The sequence below is a fragment of the Dermacentor variabilis genome, chromosome 2 (genome assembly GCF_050947875.1).
Source record: "Dermacentor variabilis isolate Ectoservices chromosome 2, ASM5094787v1, whole genome shotgun sequence".
In the NCBI taxonomy this organism is placed as follows: Eukaryota; Metazoa; Arthropoda; class Arachnida; order Ixodida; family Ixodidae; genus Dermacentor; species Dermacentor variabilis.
The window spans coordinates 85,647,980-85,667,623 of record NC_134569.1 but is presented as its reverse complement, the minus strand read 5'-3'; the positions used below and the strand labels follow the sequence as shown (position 1 = coordinate 85,667,623).

At 43.0% G+C, this 19,644-nt stretch overlaps 1 protein-coding gene across 4 annotated transcripts in view; it reads left to right on the top strand.

Moving 5' to 3' along the window:
- Nucleotides 1-19,644, top strand: part of LOC142572236 (PHD finger protein 20-like) — a 47,639-nt gene that overhangs the window by 14,520 nt on the left and 13,475 nt on the right. For 3 of the 4 annotated variants that reach the window (XM_075681206.1, XM_075681204.1, XM_075681207.1), the window contains exons 7-13: nt 1,328-1,403; nt 4,767-4,844; nt 7,894-7,941; nt 8,530-8,949; nt 9,510-9,962; nt 13,865-13,998; nt 18,343-18,445. In XM_075681206.1, coding sequence (XP_075537321.1) covers nt 1,328-1,403; nt 4,767-4,844; nt 7,894-7,941; nt 8,530-8,949; nt 9,510-9,962; nt 13,865-13,998; nt 18,343-18,445 — 1,312 coding nt within the window. The remainder of the gene's footprint in view (nt 1-1,327; nt 1,404-4,766; nt 4,845-7,893; nt 7,942-8,529; nt 8,950-9,509; nt 9,963-13,864; nt 13,999-18,342; nt 18,446-19,644) is intronic. The other variant, XM_075681205.1, reaches the window with a different exon arrangement.

Sequence of the window (19,644 nt, the reverse complement as noted above, 5' to 3'; positions counted from 1 at the left end):
GACCTGCGCACAACAGACTTTCGGATATAACGCACCATATTTCAACCTTAGTTTGCTCTACCAATTTTATTAATGCAACAAAGTTTGCTTTTAATGGAGAAGAAGCATGTGCGTACCCGGCACAGTCCCAAGGAGAAAGAGACGCAACCGTCACGACAGTAGCCACCAGGGGCCACTTCGTGACGTCATAACTCCGCCCGCACCGCGAACCATCGCGAGTGGAACACCACCGCTGACAACTGGTTTGCAGCGAGGAGACCGTGTGGCTTAAGGATTGCAGAACATAGGTGAAATGCACCCGCCCAATGGCGCGTTGAATTCCCCAAATCCCCACAAGGTCAATTCGCTCGCTGTTACTGCCCCGCTTCCTCACTCCAATGTGACTTTCCGCGGTCATCGAGCGACATGTATTAATGTTTACCTGTGCGCGCGTGACATGTTACTTGTTAATTTAGTTAGTAAGCTAATGTTTACAACTTTATACTGCCAATGAATCTACTCTCCTTCACAAAGCTGTCTACTAATTCGCTATCGCAATCGATGCTTCACCTTTCCGGCGAAACTGCGACCTTCGTTGCTTATTTGTTTTTTACTTTGGATGTTCATCACCCACTCTTTGCAATGACATTGTTACACATCACGACCAGTTTCGGAAGTGAGGCGTTTCGGATATTACGATCTTCGGATAAAACTGACAATTTTTGTCAGATTATCAGTGTCCATTGTAATGAGAGTCTACTGTATTTTGTAGAAAAACTGAAAAGCAGCACTTTTTGTTCGATAAATGAAGGATCACTGAAATACACAGGTCCACTATTAAACTGAGAACCTCATTGGTATTCAGTACAGCGGAACGTCACTAATTTATTAGATCCAGAGGAAAAGAAAGGCACTTGATTCTATTCAACAGAAATTCTATTGATGAAAAGAAAATATTTTCCAGGCCTTCATATACTAGAACTGAGCCGTAATCAGTGCTGGCATAGTAATCTGGTGTTACCTTTAATAAGAGTAGATCGGTCTATATATCTTGATGCTAAATTCTTGTTATGCAATGCCAGAAGACTTCCAAGTATGTGTAGCTCTGGATTTTCTTGCCCAAATTTGTAGCATTAAATTTTGTGAAAAAATGTTATAGTCGATTTCATATTCTGCTTTTTTTTTTCTTAATTCAACTTGAAATCTGCTATTCGGTATTTGCACATGCCTATTAAGCTTTTGTCCAAAGTTGGAACTCTTCTGGCTTGCCTTTCTCTAGCTTCGGTGACCTGTCAAGTGATTGAAGTCTGCAGCATGCTAGTGAAACTGTATGTTATCTTTTTTGCAGAGCAAACGTAAATCGAGTCTCGCAGGGGATGAGCCTTCACCAAAACGGGAAAGAAAATCGTCAGCTACAGCAAAAGGCATGGTTCCTCCCATTCTTTGTGAATTACTGTGCTGTAAACCGAGGGTCCTCTTGCAGTCTTTGACTTTGGGACCCTCATCTGTGTATTATCTCTTACCCATTCATTGAACTTAAAGAGTAATAAACTGAAACTGAAAAAATAAACGTAGGCATAGGAAAAAGCGGTGGTGGCTGTTGTATTATTATGAAAGTCTCTGTAACAGAGCCCAACACCCGCTCTCCCTCATTGTCAGAGGAATCAGAAATGTGGTTTCTTTGCATATATTTCCCTTCTTTCTGTGTGGAGAATACAAAACACTGTAGGACTGTAACATCTAAAGAAAAACTACTTTTGATGTTAAAATGTATGCTGATAAATGGAAATGGGCAGGTTCATAGTGTGCATCTGTCATTACCTCTTCCCAACTCCTAGACTTATGGATGCTGCAGTAACTTGTCACTCATGAATTTCGCTGATGCATCGTTTGCAAACAGTTATAGCTACGCCTTGATGGTTCCTAGATGTTCAACTGCAGCTGCAAAACCACTGTAATCATTCAGTGTCAAGCACCCCTTTTTAAGATGAGGTAAGGGTGATAGCATCTGCTGAAGTGAAATCCTAGCTATGCTACTGTTAGCAACAAGTTTGGCATTATAATTGTGCAAAAAAGTTATGCAAAGAAATGGTGTATTCATTAGCAGAAAAGCCAATAGAAGTAGCATCTTGCAGTGCATCAGTTGTAATGAGTTTGGCAATGGCTTTCACCATAGAGGAAATGCATTTTCCATTTAAGCTGCTACAGCTGATAATGCACACTGTTGGGTCCCAGCTCCAGAACTGTGTCACTTTAGTAGAGCTATTTTAGCACAGATAACAGATGGGAAATGTGGGAATGCATAGCCGGTTGCTAATTCTATCAAACACCATTATTCGTCTGAAGTAAACACTTCAGTAACATTCACCACTGAATCTTGCAGTGAGAAGCTGGTTGACAAGCGTGTCCCAATGCCATTGCTCTCAAGTTAGCATTTATAATGCATGGTTGCAAAATTTTGTCTTGGGAATCACTGATGAGCATTATTGAAGGGGCACTAATTACTTCAGTAAACAGGTGGCACTGCCCTCCACTTTTCGGAATATAAAGTGGGCTGTCGGAGGGGAGGCTAAACAAGGGAGATTTAATATTGTTTGCTCTTTAGACAAATGTGCACGCTTTCCTAATTATCGGTGCCAATTACATTCAGTAGACAAGCTTCTAACAACTAGATAGTATAGTCCAACTAGTATAGTCCACTTGGCACCCAAGGCATGCGTGAAGATACTGTGCCTCTTTAGCAACTGCGCAAAATCCAACTGACCAAAATGCCCTTTCCTTGGGTTCACGGGGCGTAGCAAGGTCTTGTGAATAGCTTTATCATGTGTGGGCATGTCTGTGAGTGTGTGTGCTGTTTGTGTGTGTGTGATCACTGTGTATATCCTAAATACCTGGAGTAGCATGCCAGGCAATTGGCCAACTAACATCTCCACCTTCTCATTAAAGTCAGCGTTTCTCTTTAAAAAATTTCTATCTATGCAACTTGTTAGTGAGCTTTAACTTTTATTTATTTATTTAGAAGAATACTGTCAGCCTGAGTCCCAGGCTTTAGGCAAGGGCAGGCGTACAAAGCAAACGTGAAGTTGCCGCATTTCATACATGGGATCGTAACAAACATATCACTTCAATCAAATCACCATGAGTACAAACCAGCACATTCTACGAAGTTTTCTAAGAAAAAATTACAAACGAAACATTACAAGACAAGAGAATAAAGACAATGTAACTTGATGCCATGGTCTGAACTCCACTCAATAAACAAAACAAAAAGCAAGTAACAGTATGGAGAGAAAATTTCATGACAGCGTGCGAGAGAACAATGAAACGTTTGTGTATTGTATGGTATCAGTAGATAAGGCATTCTACTGCCGAGCTGTTCTTTGGAAGAACAACTCTTTAAAATGTTAGTCTTGCAAGAATATTCCTTAACCTTCTTAGGGTGAAAAGAACCTGTTTTGCGCGGTTTAGCACTGTCGATGTAATGTGCTTTATTCATACCTAGCTGGTCATGAAAAAGCAAATAAAAAAGTTTCATCCGTTCCTGGTAACGCTTTGAGGCCAGGCTTTCCAATTGTGTGTCAAGTAGGAGCTGCGTTAGGGATGCGTGCCAATTATATGTGTTATAGATGAATCTTACCAATTTGTGCTGCATCTTTTCAAGTTTGGTGATGTTCGTCTGCGTGTAAGGGTGTGTAAGGGTGTGTAAGGCAGTGTATTCCATTATCAGCCTAATACATGTATACATTTTATGTGCTAACAGTTTTATGTCACGTGTTGATTTTGCCAGTGCTCTCGGGTACCAAAGTTTTTTCAGTGCCTTTTTTTTTTTCTCTGTATGTGTTATGTGCTCATTCCATCTCGAAGTCGCTTGTAATTATTACTCCGAGATATTTATGACATGATTCGGGATTCAACTGAAACATATTTAGAGGACACATTATAAACCTTAACATTCTGACGACGGCATGAGAGATGAGCTTCTATCCACGCTAACAGGGTATCATTTTTAAGTAGTGATTTTAGCTTTAATTGCAGTTTGGGATGAGACATGTGATCAAAGGCTTTTTCGAAGTCTAAAAAATATAATAGTCGACCTGGCTATGGTTATGTAATGCTGATATAATGCTGCAGCGAGATCATGAACTATTTCAAGCAGTTGGGTTACTGTTGACAGCCCTTCTCGAAACACGTGACGCCGCATATCAATTACTTTGTTACTATCAAGAAAAATGGAGATATGTTTGGAAATGATATGCTCCAGTGATTTGGCGCATGTACACAGTAGTGAAATAGGTCTAAATGATGCAGGTTGTGACAGGTCGTTAGTTTTCGGGATAGGTGTTATTTAGGCATATTTCCAATCGGTTGGAAGTTTGGTGCATGCCAGTGACTTGTGAAATATGAGGGTCAGGTATTTTGCACACCATTCAGCATACCTTATTAAAGAACAGTTAGGTATGCCATCTACACCGGGTGACTTCTTAGCGTCTAGGTTTAGCGAAAGCGTCTAGCGAAAGTACACCTTCCTCTCGAACCAAAACATTATCAATAGCCGGAAGGTCATCACAGTGGTTAAAATATGGGTTTAAGCCATCATCACGTGTAAGCACGGAATGCAGATAATCATTAAGGCCACTTGCAATGTCAGATTTTTCAGTTGTGACTACTTCGTTCAGGCACATGCTATGCATGGTTTGTTTTTTCACAGAAGTTACTGCTTTTGCATGATTTGTTAAACTATGGTTTTTTTCTACAGTGCTAATTGCATGCATCGCTTTCATTAACAGATCTTGCAGATGGCAGTTCTCATGCTTCACTTGATTTTCCACACACCGTCACAGCTCAAGATCACTGTGCATCCTCTGGTAGGGTACTGATTGCATTTTCTTCATCACTCTTATCCATGCACATCAAGTTTTTGCTATTATTATTAAACATGTGTTTTGTACCCGCTTAATTGCAATGCTGCTTTTTTCTTGAAGTTGGTATTGTGCTCCCTGCTGACTGATTTGGCGTAAAAATTACTGTACAGTCGAACCCACTTATAACGACCACATTTCAGTGCACTTACGATATTCCAACACCCCCCTATGGAAACTGCTTCCAGATACAAAGAACATTTTTCATATCACCGTACTGCTACAACGAACGTTTCAAACCCAGTCACAGTATAATGAAGACACGCGAAGTGTGAAGCGTGGAAGCGCGACCAAACTGGGCGCACTCCGCTCCAGTCCAACCGCGACAATGATACAACCTTTGGGATGAGCGAGTGACCGCTTCTCGCGGATTTCAGAAGGCACAAAGAAGGTCACGCGGGATCACGCATCTTCAAGGCGCACCTTCAGAGTGGAGGCATGCTGCGTACAGCATAAACAGCATGGCGCGGGGTGTGCACTGGCCCGTGCACCACTGCGACATCGGATGCCACGACGTGTCACTCATGTTTTTGCGCACTCGACCATACGGCACCATGTGCATTACGCCTGTTTCAACGATTTGGAATGACCATCTATGTCTCTCCACCATGGGAACGACTGCTCAAGCGTTACTGTCGACGCGGCCCAGGCCAGCGGTTACGCGCCGTTATCAGGAGATCACAGTTGAGCGACGCTTTGTTTATACATTGTCGATTGCCGATAACGGTTTGCAGTGACGTTTTACTTTTCGGATATCACATTTTTTTTTTCTCCTTCTTCTTCTTCTTATGAAGCAACATATGTAACGTAATTTTATGGCTCTTGTGTGGCTGACACGCAGTCTTAATGCCAAGACTACAGTCGAACCCACTTATAACAATATTCAAGTGCCACGAAAATTCCATTGTTATAACCGGGTTGCATGAAAAAGTTAAAACAAGGGGATGGCAGAGCTGATATGAGAAAGCTATATAGGTAGGGAGGCCAGTGCCCCTTCCCACCACTTTCCTCCTCTCGGCTGTTGATTGTGTTCACTCGTTTAACTGCTTCCTGGGTGCTGCAATTGCGTGTAACAAGCCGCGGCTGTCGGCGTTAAAGAATGGCACTGCTGTAACAACTGCAAAGAGGTGTCACGGGTGGCAAGCAATATGTGAGCACCGCCAAGGCATCGCATTGGTGGCCCCAAAAGGGGCCTTTTAAAAATTGCGAGAAGGCTGCCATGGCAGCCTGTCAGCTTGAGAAATCCAGAAGAAACACTGAGGAAAGATCACCACAAGCATCTCACCATGTACATCTCACTGGCTTGCACGAGAAAAGCCTATGTCCATCAGCCATGCATGCTTTACGCTAAGCTTACTGACATCCTTCTCCAAGTCAGCCATGCATGCTTTACGCAAAGCTTGCTGACATCCTTCTCCAAGGCATCCAAACACTCCACGTAGTGCAGCGGAAGGTTCCTCGCGAAAACGAAGCCCCGGAGGGGGGAGGACTGAGTCATGCCGAGCATCCTGTGAGGACAACGCTGAGGCAGCCTGCGCTACTGCGTCATCGCTGTCGCCGTCACTGTCCGATGAAAGCACGTTCGCAACGATCATCTCATCAGTTATAAGCACTTACGTTTCCAAATCTATAGCTGTGTACTTTCTTTTCATCGACAGCATCATGCATTGGCAGTGATCAGCAGGCGGATCAGCCATCTTCCGTTTCAGTGGCGAGTCAAGTGAAGTTTAGAAACTGCGTGGCCAGAAACGACTTCAACGCAACCAACAAAAACGAACGCAAGCGATTAAGCTGTTTGCAGAACTGCACTGAATCAGGAGCCAGCGAGCAACAAGCGAGCAATCTGCTTGCGGCGCAGTTGGCGCAATCCGTTTGTTTTTCGGAGGGTGGGGCAGCGTAGAGCTATCGGCACAGTCTGTTCGTGTTCGGGGGGGTGGAAGGGCGACGGGAGAGAGCCGCGCCGAGATGACTGGAAAATGAGCTTGCGGCAGCTGTTGGAATCGTGGAGCGGCTCGAATTTCTTGTTTTCTTTTTTTCTTTTCAAGTATTTCGCATTTCACTACCTTTCGGCTTGGACACCCAGCAGCCAGACTTCATCGTTATAACCAATAATGCGGCATCGGGGCATTGTAGTGACTGGGTTATTCCACCTCGAAAAACATACAAAAGTTGATGGTGCAGCAGCTTCTCATTATTATATATTGTTAAAACCGGTATCGTTATAAGTGGGTTCGTCTGTATGTATGATGTCCAAGACCTTCGCAGAGTGGCGACATGCCGCAGTAGTTTCCAAAGGTTGCACTTCTGGCCAACTAGAACGCTTCAAACTCTTGTGCAGAATACACTCGTGTCCCGCTGGTAGTAAAATATATCGCAAGCTCTCAAATAAAAAATGTCGACTGCACTTCCACTTTTGAAATAACAGGTGATTGGAACCTGGCATTGTTTTGAAAGAGATATACGACGCCCCATTTCATTCTTCAGATGGCCGTTTCTAAAGGAAGTTTGCAGTTAGGTGTGGGAATAGCACCAGGAGCAAAAATATACTGAAAATCCTGGTTTTTGGACTAAAGTGCTGCTGAATTGTGACTGCTGATGCCAGCTTCATTGCTGTTAATATTTTAGCATTTTTAAGTCCCAATTCATATGTAACTAACTACTGAGACGACCACTTTTCGCGAAACTATTGAGTTTGTTATAAGCAGGTTTGACTGTGTATCCACATTAAAGGTATGCTTAGTGAACATGTCATTGTATCCGTACATAGCTGAGTGGTGCTTGTGCTATTCCAATCATCATTTTGCTTACATTGTAACAAGATATGCTTGGTTAAACAAAAGCCTTTAACACTGCACTTTACTTTATTCAAGCACTAAATGTGCACCGGGAGTTGCAAAGGTAATGCAGTTTCCACACTGTAATGTTTAGGTGGGTATTACTTTTTTATTTAAATTTCCCTTAACTTATCTTTCTTTTTCTTCTTTTACTTCCCAAGGCTTAGATGTCTGGACAACTGCGCAGTACACGCCAGATGGCAGACGAAGTAAGCCGTTGTCCTTGCTCTGCACTGTCTTAATGTCTTAGCGAGCATGCCGCACCCAAGCACACGATCAGGAATGGAAATTTTGCCTGAACTAGAAATGGGTCAATGTTTGTTATGAGAAAGATTTCGAAAGGAGAGTCTGCTCACAGTTTTGCATGTACAAGCAAACTATGAGTTGTGTTAGCTTGCAGTGTGTTGTATTAGACCTATTGGTGGTGCATATCTTGATTGCTGCAGTACTGAACCAGATGAGGACAGATAATGCAAAGGTTTAACGTAGGCTCAACTTTTAGTGCCAAGCCAGATGCAAGTAAAGCAATTAAAAGCAAGAAGTACTGCAGTCATCTTCTTGCTCACTTTCTCATGAATTGGCCTCATCAGGTTTCCCTAGAGCAATAAAAGACTTAGTTGAGTGCATGTGTATTTATGTCACAACATGGTGGGAACTGTACAATTTTCTTCTTATCCTTGCAAGTCACCCTATCTATTGTGCAGCCAAAGGTCCTATAATTGTTCTTTATTTGGTAATGAAGAATTTGCATTCTTCCAGAAATCAGTTGAGCCTTTACCTTGTCGTTTCCTGCACAGTTGCCCCCAAGGAGTTTATCATTGAAGAGGATCACAACCACTTCAAGTGTCACTTTGAGGGTTGTAACAAGAGCTTCCGCAAGGAACCCCTCCTGGCATCGCACCTCAAGCATTACCATGGAGGCAAGCCTGTGCTGCCAGCAACGCCCGATCGTACTCCACCAAGCACAACTCCTGATCTGCCTCAACCTGTCTCCTTTGAAGCAGTTGAGCAAGAGCTGGTCAGAGCCAAGTCAGAGCACCCTTCAGAGGTTCCCATGCCTGAGGCAGCTTTTGAAGACTCGAGTGAGGCTTTCGGTCACAAGGAAGGAGATGGACCGCCCATTGATGAAGCAGCTATGTGTCCTGACAAGGCTAGTGTTTTGGAGGCTGAGGCAAAGCTGGAGACTCCAATAGTATCTGAAGAAGCGACTGGAACAGGTAATTTCCCATAAGTGGCTTGTTTCAGGGATTTCAAATAATAAATGTTCTCTTGTGAAATTTATAATTTTTTTATTTCAGTGTAGCCGTAAAGGCCCTCTAGGAAGGGTAAAACATAGAGGAAAATAAATGGTAAATTGTGTCCGCCTGTAAGTACAAATAATTAAAGCAATGCAAGCAAAGCAGGAACAGTTTGCTAGGATGTGCACAAGCAAAGATACATGAAGTCATTATTGAACACATGTAGTAGTTACTTAAGGCTCAAGGAAGAAAAAAATTGATGGTCACAATGAAAAAAGTGCAACTTCGACATAGCGATGGGTCGCATAATTTTTGTCTCTGTAGCTCTAAATCGGCCAATGTAAAGGCTGTTCCTCGCAGTTTTTGCACATATCATGTTCATATTTGAGTTGTCATATTCACATTTAATTTGTCCAACAATAGCACCTTTGGCGCACTGCTAATGAAACCTGATGCCTTGGGCTCTTAGTGACATTCAATTCCTCCATGCAGCACAGCAGTCACACCTATTTAGATTCATTTCGCATTTCTGTCTCCAGGTGCACCAAGCACTGAGCAGCAGCAGCAGCATCAACCATTACCACTGACAATGCCAGAGCAGACACCAGCACTGGAGCAGCTCTTCGCAGCACTCCCACCACCTACATCAGCTGCAGAGGTGCAACAGACAGCAGCAGCAGCAGTGACCCCTGCTGCCACCACAACCCCCACCACACCTGCAGTTCCACTTGCCAAGCCACGGCGCATGCGCTTCATTCCTCACTTCACTACACTGGTAGAAGGCAGGGAGAAGCGCAAGATTGCCAAGACTGAGAAAGCGCTAATCGCCGACATGGAGGCTGCAGCCAGTCGCAGGGCATCGGCTGGATCTGGAAGCGATCGCAAGCGCAAGCGCACATCAAGCACACGTAGTGACAAGTCGGATGATGGCAGCAAGCGCGGTGCTACTGTTAAGGAAGAGAGCAGCCGTAAGGCAAAGGCTTCCGAAACAGGTGACCATTTTTCTTTTTACTGTTGAACGATGCACAAACACTAGAGAAAAACTAAGTTGGTCACTTATGTTCAGTGTAGTGCCAATTTCTTGTGCCTGGCTTCAGCTGCATTTCCTGGAAACTGATAGCCACAGCTGGTAAAACAAGAAGGGGAGGAGGAAACGAGAAAATGCAGTACACTGAACTAGTTTATCTTAATTTGGGGGCTAAAATCAGAATGATATAGGACAATGATTCTTAAACGAGGATCCGCAAAGCCATTTCTGCGGGTCCGCAAAAGCTACTCCTGCAAACAAAAAGAAAGGAAGAAAAAGGAGAACCCCCCCCCCCTCCCCTTTGGTTGTGGCCACTGCAAGCCTTCGGGCATTCTGCTGAGGGACTAGAAATGTTTCCCCTTCTCCATGAGATAGCTGTAAAGCATTTGTTGCAGTTTTCTATGACAGATATATGCATACGAGCATGCTTTTTTCCAGGCTTGCATACTTAAACAGTATATACAGAAATAGGTTGAATGTCTGTGCAGATATGCAACTCTGGTTACACGGGACCGCACCACATATTGGCAGGCTGTCCAGATTCAATTGTCGCGGCACTTTTGTTTGACCATTCTTTGGCAGGTAGCAGTAAAAGGCACCTGTTTCACGCTTTCACGCTGCATGATGTGTTAATTTATATCTACATCACTTCCACCACTCCATAAGGGGTCCCTGACACATCCATGGCTGAAAATCGCTGGTATAGGGTTTCATTGTAGGTATACAAGTGCTGCACCGACGTGCTCCAAAACACTAATTTCGAACAAAGTCACTAAATTTAGCAAGATGTGCAGTTAAGTGGCAACCACACACCCATAGTCATGCGTTGGCTAGTGTGTAGCCCTGGAATCCAAGCATAAGCAGTCCCTTTTAGCATCAGTGTTTTTGCATTCTGAGTGTATTTGGATGTGGGCCAGCTAAAAATTATTTGAATGAACGTTCATTTTTAGGGGAAGTCGCAAAGGCATGTGAAGCTCTTGGCTGAATGAATAAGTTGTACGGCCTGTTTATTAGGTGGCTCGTCAGTTTCATTATACATTTTAGAGCTTGCCTGTGTACGTTATTAGTAAATCTGTGGCGATTAAATGGCAAACGATCTGCATGGGACGTTCCAAACCTACTTCACATGTGCATCGTGTCCAGTTACCGGGATGATGGTGCGATAGTGTGGCATGGAAACAAATGACATGCTTGCTTTCATTAAAATTCTTGGCCACAAATATCCAAGTGCCACCATAATCATCACTCAAATTTGGACTCCGACTACACTATTTTGTGCACAAGCACACCGCATGAAATCAGGCTTTTGCCGCTGTAGAATGCAAACAAATGATATCAAATTTAGGTTTTAGTCCACCTTAGCGGCCAAATGGCGGTTCTAAAAGTTGGACAAAAAGCGCAAACCACTGAAATTGTGTTCACGGTAACAACGTTCATGACATGACTTGTGCAGATCGGTTCTGAAAATTTTAATAAACCATCGAGAGAAGTCCAAGATATTGGTTGCAATTTTACATTGGCTTTATGGGACGTGTGGCGAAGCTGCAAATAAGCCCACATAATCAAACTTATGCAAAATATTGGTCAGCAGCGCAGATAGGAAGGCCAGTGAACATTCTTATCTCTTTATTGTTTTCAGAAATACCAGAGTTTTCTCGGCAGGCGATGTAAAATATTGACAAACATGCAATGACTAGGGAAGTACCTTTACATTTACTTTGCGGTATTCTGCTGTCCTGTATTGCCAAGAATTCAAGATTAGCGGAGAGCACTGTGCAAACAGCATTCACTGTATGTTTATGGGTGTTGTTCATAGTACTCACTGTGAGTAATTCTTGTTAATTGTGCATGTTTACGTTTAATTAGCAAACTTTATAAGCTTACCTAATAGATGACATGTCAGTTAAAATGTTGTGGAGTATGTTGAGAAATGACCAATAACAGCATTGAAATCAACCTAGGATTCTTGCGGCCTTTCTTTTTTTTCTTTGAAAAAAAAAAAAGGAAACCCGTGAAAAACTTTTGACGTGCATCTTCAGTGGTTATTAAACATGAAGTAGTGCAATCTTGTGTAACGGTTCACTTTCTGAACGGCTACAAGGCCACATTCCTAGTTTGTGCGTGCATAGTACACACAACATACTAGATAATGACGTTTATGTCTAAGATGGTTGATAGTACGACTGGCACGGAAATGCATTGTCATACGGAATTTAATTTTGCAAGCTTTGCCTCCTTTTTTTTCTGTTGGAAAAAGGTTCACACAAGACCTAGGTTGCTTTATATGCTGTGATTGGTCATTTATCGACATCCTCCACAACCTTTCTTTGCATTAGCACCTTATCAAATAAGTAAGTTATTTAATGTTAGCTAATGAAACATAAATATTAGTTGTTTGTGCACAACAAAAAGAAACATATTAAGACATTGAATGCTGTTCACATAAAACCCTCGGTTATATTTTTCTTGGACATATTTAGTTGGCACATCCAGTATGCAACTTAAGAGTGGTTTTTGAGAAACCTTTAAGGGTTTCACAAATTTTTCCTTTCATGAACTTTCTTCCACCTTGCAGGCTTCTGGAGAACTGATTTGTCATAACTTAACAGTGTTCTGCAAAGTCAAATAAGGAGTACCTTTTCTTCATCTGCTTCCATTTCACTCATGCTAAGCCTTACCAAGCTGCTCCAATATACGTATCTGCTGCTCCAAAACAGACAATTCATGCTCCGAACCTGCTCTAATGTTCCAAATTTGCTGCTTCCAGAGCTGCTTCAAAACCCTCTTGGCCATTTCCATTTCTGCATTGTATAAGCAAAATTTCAAGGACGCCTGCAATGTATAATGTGCAGAACAGGCATTAAACCAAACAATAGTTGTTAATAGAGAAATGGAAGAGTTGCACAGACGGTTCCTGTGTTCTTTGTGCAAAATGCCTCCATCAGCTTGTAAGCATTGTTGTCCATGCTTCTGTCAGGACATTCACTTTGTAAAGTCACAGCTCAAACTTCACACATGTTTAAAACTGCCATGAAATTGTAATCTTGGGGGTAACAGCAGTGCACTAGTATGTAACCACCATGAAGTCACTCATTGACAATTCTCATCGCACGAAAATTTCTTGCTGCCAGAAAATTTTATTATATAAGTGGCATAGTGGAAGTTGTTGCAAATGGCATGCACTACTTCAGTCGCTGAGGGGCATACATTATTTAACCTCTTCCGTGCCTTGGACGAGCGGTGTTCATCCATGTGCTTATGGTGAAAGCGCCAAGGGCAAGCTCAGCTCAGCGGTACCTTGCATTTTCTAGCAATGCCATGGATGAGCCCAGTTTCATCCAAGTGCTTAGTCATGCTTTTAGTAGATGGCAAAACCATAATCTAAAGGACAGCGCAAGCAGAAGCAAATTTATCCTTTTTGTAGAGGTAAAAGATGTTGGCCACTAGGATCTTTAAAAGTAATTTGGCCATTTTTGGTCAGAATTTGGGGTAATGCAGTAAAACTACTCAAATACGTTTTTCACAGGACTATGAGAAAAAATTATTGAATACCCAGGAAACATATTACGTGAACGTGCTGTTAAAAATCATGCCTTGTATTGACGGGTATGGTGCGCCGAGGAAAGTTCATGTGTCAAGGCACCACGACCATAATCAGACCTTTTACTGAATATTCAAAAAACTAAGTAGTAAATAATATATTCATATTCATAAGTGACTTAACTATAGAAACAGAATTTCCTAGTGGTTCCTGATGGCTTTTCAACATGACAAATGTATGCTCTGTTCACAAATGTCTTTTTAGTAACTATTGCAGACAGCAAATCTGTATGGTTAACTAATGTGCCCATGCTTCCTTATACGCAGCCAAGGAAAGTTCAGGGCATGGACCTGAAAGTACGCCGACTACTGATTCTGGTGATACATCTTTGGAGGTAAAGAGTGATGAAGTTGTAATGTGCGTGTGCAATTGTGAAGAGGAAAGTGGCCTCATGATGCAGGTATGAGGGCTATTTAGTTCTCTGTGGGTCTTATATTTTGACATGGGTCTCTCCCTGCGTTTACCCGCCAGTACTTCCAACGGTACATAATGTGCAATCCTTAAAGGGATACGGACACACAAGTTGGTGGGTGGCTTTTTGCGTTAGCACAAAAGTTGAACTTTTGAAAATGACGAATACAACAAGCTGCTTAGAAATAAAGAACGAGAAACACCTTTCTTTTGCAATTTTCTGTTGCACCTTGCTTCCAAGCGGCCGCCGGGAGAAGCTGAAATTTGACGTCATGACACCCCCGCGTGCGCGGCATAGGTCAGTTACAGCCGGTGCCGTCTTTCTGGAGTGTCGGTCCCTTGCAGCGTTTGTTTATTGCTGTCGGCTATGTTCGCTTGTGGTCCGTCTCAAACATTATCCCCGTCAGCATTCCATGCAGTCTTGCACGCGTGTTCGCACGGTCGTCGATCGGTATTAACGCATTCATTACGGCGGAAGAAAATGCCCTGACATTACTGCGCCCACAGCTGTTATAACGGGATTATCGGTCGTAGCACGCTGTCGCGCACGTTTCCCAGGGACGAGAAGGTGCGTAAACATTGCATACGTACCTGTCAGCCACCACACCCAGCATGGAGACTTTTAAAACATGGCTTCATTTGCGCGGACCACTTCGTCGACGATGATTATGCAACCGGCCTGGCTCAAAAGCCTTGGCATGCCGCTCAAAAGGCTCCTCCTGAGGCAATACAATTCAAAGAGCGGATGCTTAGTGATGCATTCGTAACTGTCGGCTGTATTCGCCACCTTTTGTTGTTCTGGCAACAGACCCTCTCTCTTTCTGTATGCATGTAGCCGCAGCGGTGAAATTGCCCTTCCATTGGCTGTGCAAGAACAGATATTCTCGGGTTGTAACAGAAATTGTTTACCCTGCGGATGCATGTTTTTGTCACAAAACAAAATAGTCATGTTGCGTACACTTTCGCTGCGTCTAATATTGAATGACAGCATGCAAGCGCCCTTTTAATTGATTAAATATACAAAACACAGCCAGTGAATGAACGCCAGACAACAGCATGCATGTGTAGTAATCTAAAATGCCCAGCACATTTATCTACGTTGCCTTTTCACACGTTGCTTTTCAACCTCAAGCAAAAAATTACGGATTTTCATAGGTCTCTGCATGGTCATGCATCGGGTTTCATGACTTGGTTGTTCGTGCAGCATTTCCCTAGTAAATGTCACAGCCAAAGACTGTCCTTTCCCTATGGCCACAGAATCGATGTAGCTAAGTGATCTGGTCGACGGGTCCCTAGCGCAGCCGCCCATCTCAACGAGTTCAACCAGTAAATGGCTTCTAATGGCGTGAATGTGATAGTAGCCGTAAAAACAGGGCTACGAAACGGCTGGAAAATGCTACACATGCCATGCCTCGTCGCGTAAAAACGAAGTGTGTAGTGGTCGAAAACCGACAGCATAGGGAAGCACAAAGCAACGAGTTACGCTACCTACAATTCAGCCGTAATAGTTGCCTTTCTGCCTCAACGCGGGTCACGAAACTAAGCATTTTGCATCCTACGTAACATAACTTTACGAACTGCTGCCGCTGCACTTCAAGTTTACTAGAAAAAAAATTTCCGTGTTGCTGGCCCGGACTGCCTGACCGGCACGTTCAAGGCTGCCTGCTCTTCTTCGCTGCTTGACGCAGAAGGCTCGTAATCGTAAGCGGTTATATTTCTTGCTAAGTTGGAACGGTCCTCACCTACAGACGTGTACTCATCACTGGTAGAGGCACCAGTACCCGAATCCATGCTCGCGATGGCAGAGGCGGCGCGCCTCGAATGACCGTGGCCGGCCGGCTGGCTATCCGACAAAGGTGTCGTGACGTCACGCCTTCCAACTTGCTTGGGCTGGTCGGGGTTGCGCGGGCTCACAATAACGCCAAAAATAAAGCCATCCTCTGAAAAATGAGCGAAGTGACTACTTGTTTTCGGTGTACTCGCACACGGATGGCTCATTTTCTGTATTATCTTAAAATGTTCAGATTTTGTGTCCGTATCCCTTTAAGGCTTTATTTCAAACAGCCCCTCACCAAGTTGGGTCATTGCAATAAACGCAGAAGCTTGGTGTGCACAGATGATTTGGTGAACTCGTTCTGCAACGCGGGACACTGGGGCACTGGTGGGAATGCTGGTGCCAATCTGTGCCATTCCGTTAAAGCTGCAAATATGAGAAACTGCACCAGTGGGAGCTGCAGCAGGCAACACATATGGGTAGAGCTACTGCACTGTATGCTAAACTTGTTGTTGCTGCATCTCTTTTTTCCACTCATAAGTTAGAGAGCATAAATTATGTGCCTTTAAATGCACTTCTGTACACCTTGCTTCATGTCCCGTTTATTCAGTGACACAGCTTGCCTCATACAGTTGGTCTTTATTGTAATGGTCTTGCTATGGCACCAAAGTACAGTGGAACCTCGTTGATATAATCCCATTAAGTACAATTTCCCAGCGCCAATGTTGGCGATCGAGAACAAAAAAAAATGACCCAATAAAGTTATGCTTACTATTGCGATAGCAATTATATGGTCACTCTAAGCACATTTCTGCCGCCACCACCACCACGCGCTGTATGCTGTATGTGTGAGTGAAAGTGTGCGAGAGTGAGCCAGCGATCACGGCTGAATCTCGCTCATGCAAGCGGGGAGGAAGCACGTTGTCTTCCGTTGCATGAGACTCCGGGGGCGCATTCTACTCCAGGCGGCCACGCACACCCACCCAGGTTGCTGTATCTTGAAAGCCATCTGCAATGGAGACAGCCCGCCCCTGCGCTGTGTTTTCACTGCTTGGTTCGCGTTGATGCAAGACGTAGCGCGAAGGTCAATTCGCTTGCTCCTGCTGCCGTGCTTCCTCACTCCAGTGTTTTGGCAGCTAGTTTCCACGGTCGTCAAGTGAGATGTGTTCATGTTTGTTTGTGTGCGCTTAACACCATGGTTGGTAATTTAGTTTGTATGCCTATGCTTACAAGTTTATACGGCCGATAAAGCTACTGTCCTTCGTATAGCTAGCTGTCCACTAATTTGCTTTTGCAATTGATGCTTTGCCTTTAGGACGAAACTGCGACTTATTCCTGTACCAGCTATTTGCCTCCCGGGTCATTGCATGCCGCATTCACAGCTATCGCCGCCAAAAACCTATTTCAATAAGCATCTTCACCTATTTTTTTCACAGTGCTCAGGTTGATTTCGTTTCGATTTCTCGTTGTAGTCTTTAAACATTACGTAATAGGAAAACAACAAAACATGTCGGGCCGCCCAAGCCCCACCAGCTCTACGCCTGTTGGCGTCTTGTGCGTTCTGCGCAACGATTCGCATTATGTAGATATCTAGTCAAATACAGTTGAGTCTGTTAAATTTTTTAGTTACTTCGCATCCTATGTTTTCTCGTTCAGTACGCTTTTTCTCTTTCTTTTTCTTTTCAAAATGTATGAATGAGGTTCTGGTGTATTTGTATGATAGTGTGTGTGTGTGTGTGTGTGTGTGTGTTTGTGTGTGTGTGTGGTGCCTATGTATTATCTTTCCAGTACGTTGTTGGCAATAATTTATCTGTTAGTGCTGGAGCGCTATGTTCTAAAGAATTGTAACTGCAGAAGAGCTTTTTGTATTAGTTTTGTTGTTGCTGTACATATTCTGTGCAACATTCTGTTCTAGTGTTTTGCTGTTGTCTCCTTATTGAGAAGCATTTAACACATTCCTGTCGTTATTTTTGTTATTGTAAGGCACGTCTGATGTTCGACCAGCACTCATTTTAGTTAGCGTGCAATTTTACTTTTCTTTTTCTGCAGTTTATGATTGCACCGTCTGTGTAATTCAAGAGGTATAGTATTTGTAACTAAGATAATACATATTAGGTATTTACCTGATTTGTTTCTTTGGTCATCTTCTAGAAAATTTGCTACAATTCGCTCTTGGTCATTCCCACCACTGCTGATGTAAACTGCTAAGACAGCTGAAAGTTTAAGTACGCACCTGCCAAAAACACTCGTGACACATTGATATTGGTAAACCATGGTTGTCACATGTCTCTCTGCAGCATCACGTAGCGGAGAAGTACTGCAATTTCCATACAGAGATAAAAAAAAAGTGTTAATGTATTACACTGAGTTTTGACACATGTATGCACATTTCTGGATAGGCTGGTGTGTCCACATGTTCACCTATTAAAAAGAATAGTCACCCATAATAGTGACCTACCTTGTAGCTGATTTAGTTTCTCTCTGCCTTTGTCATGTTGCAAGGAAAATTTTGTAAAATATAGAAGGTTGGATCTCATCTGTTCTTGTCTGTCCCAACAGTGCGAAGTGTGCCTCACATGGCAGCATGGAGCATGCTTCAAAATTGAAGAGGAAAGAGACGTCCCCGACAAGTACATCTGCTACATGTGTGTGGCACCCAAAGGTAAAAACACAGATGCAAAAAGACACTGTTTAATAGTCTAGGCTTTTGGCATTCTTGCTTCTGTGCCATTACATGCATGGAAGGCTCTTGCTCATCTAAATTGTCTTTGACGAGGCATAGAAACTGCCACGCATGAGTAGCACACTATTGCATATAGCTTGAGCACAATTGCACAACTTTGTGGCTTATTTGCACAACTTTTCATTACCAGCAAGTGTCTCTCCTGCAAGCTTCATATGCCAATGCAACCATAATTTAGTTATTGTTCTTATTTTCTTTGCGAAATCTAATACGGCAATGTTGACTGCTGCTGCCGCTCCTGCAAGCCTTAACTTAGCACTTGGGTTTATTTTAAAGCTGCAACATTGTAGAATGTATTCCATCATATTTTTGGCATGCCAAAGCCATGCAGTTGGCTTGATAGAAATGTTTATCTGCTTTATGCTCTAAACACATGGAACCTGTTTAATTTCTTAATTCCCGAATTCTTTCATTTTAATAAAACATTTTTTACTACACTTAGAAGTATTTGAAGTCATAACGTCCTAAATTATTTTCACACCATTTGTTACTCGAGAAAAGCTGAAATTAGTTTTCTTGCCGTACATTCTCTTACTTCGAAAGTTTACGGCTTCATCTCTTGCTGCAGCCTGTAAAATAGTGGGCATTGCATATGTGACAACTGCAATTTGTTTACCAAAATGGATACAACTGTGAGAGTTTTTCTCTGAATGCATTGTCAGAAACTCAACAAGCAAAGAGCTGTTTTTTAAGGGAGGGATGGCAGCCCACTGACATGTTCTTTCTGGGTGAATGAACGACTTCAGAATCCTACCTTCTCTCACTTTTTAAGCATCCCATGCCTATATTGATCTTGAGATCACAAAACCTTTCTAAAAGAGGTTAAACTGGGACTAGTGAGACATGCGCACAGCACAATGAATTCACCTGATTCTACACAATGTCATGCCCAATGCTCATTAGAAATATGTTTCATGCAGTCCTGCTTATGGGAGAAGACTGACTTTTTACAGCAGCCAGTATCATCGAGCACAAAAGTATTGTGCACAAAAATATGTGGCTGTACAACAATGATTACAAAGCGTAGCCTATCAGGTGTTAAAATATGCTAACACATGGCGCATCTGAGATTTTTATATTCAGTATATAAAATTTTCTCTTGTTCCTGTTCTTGAGGC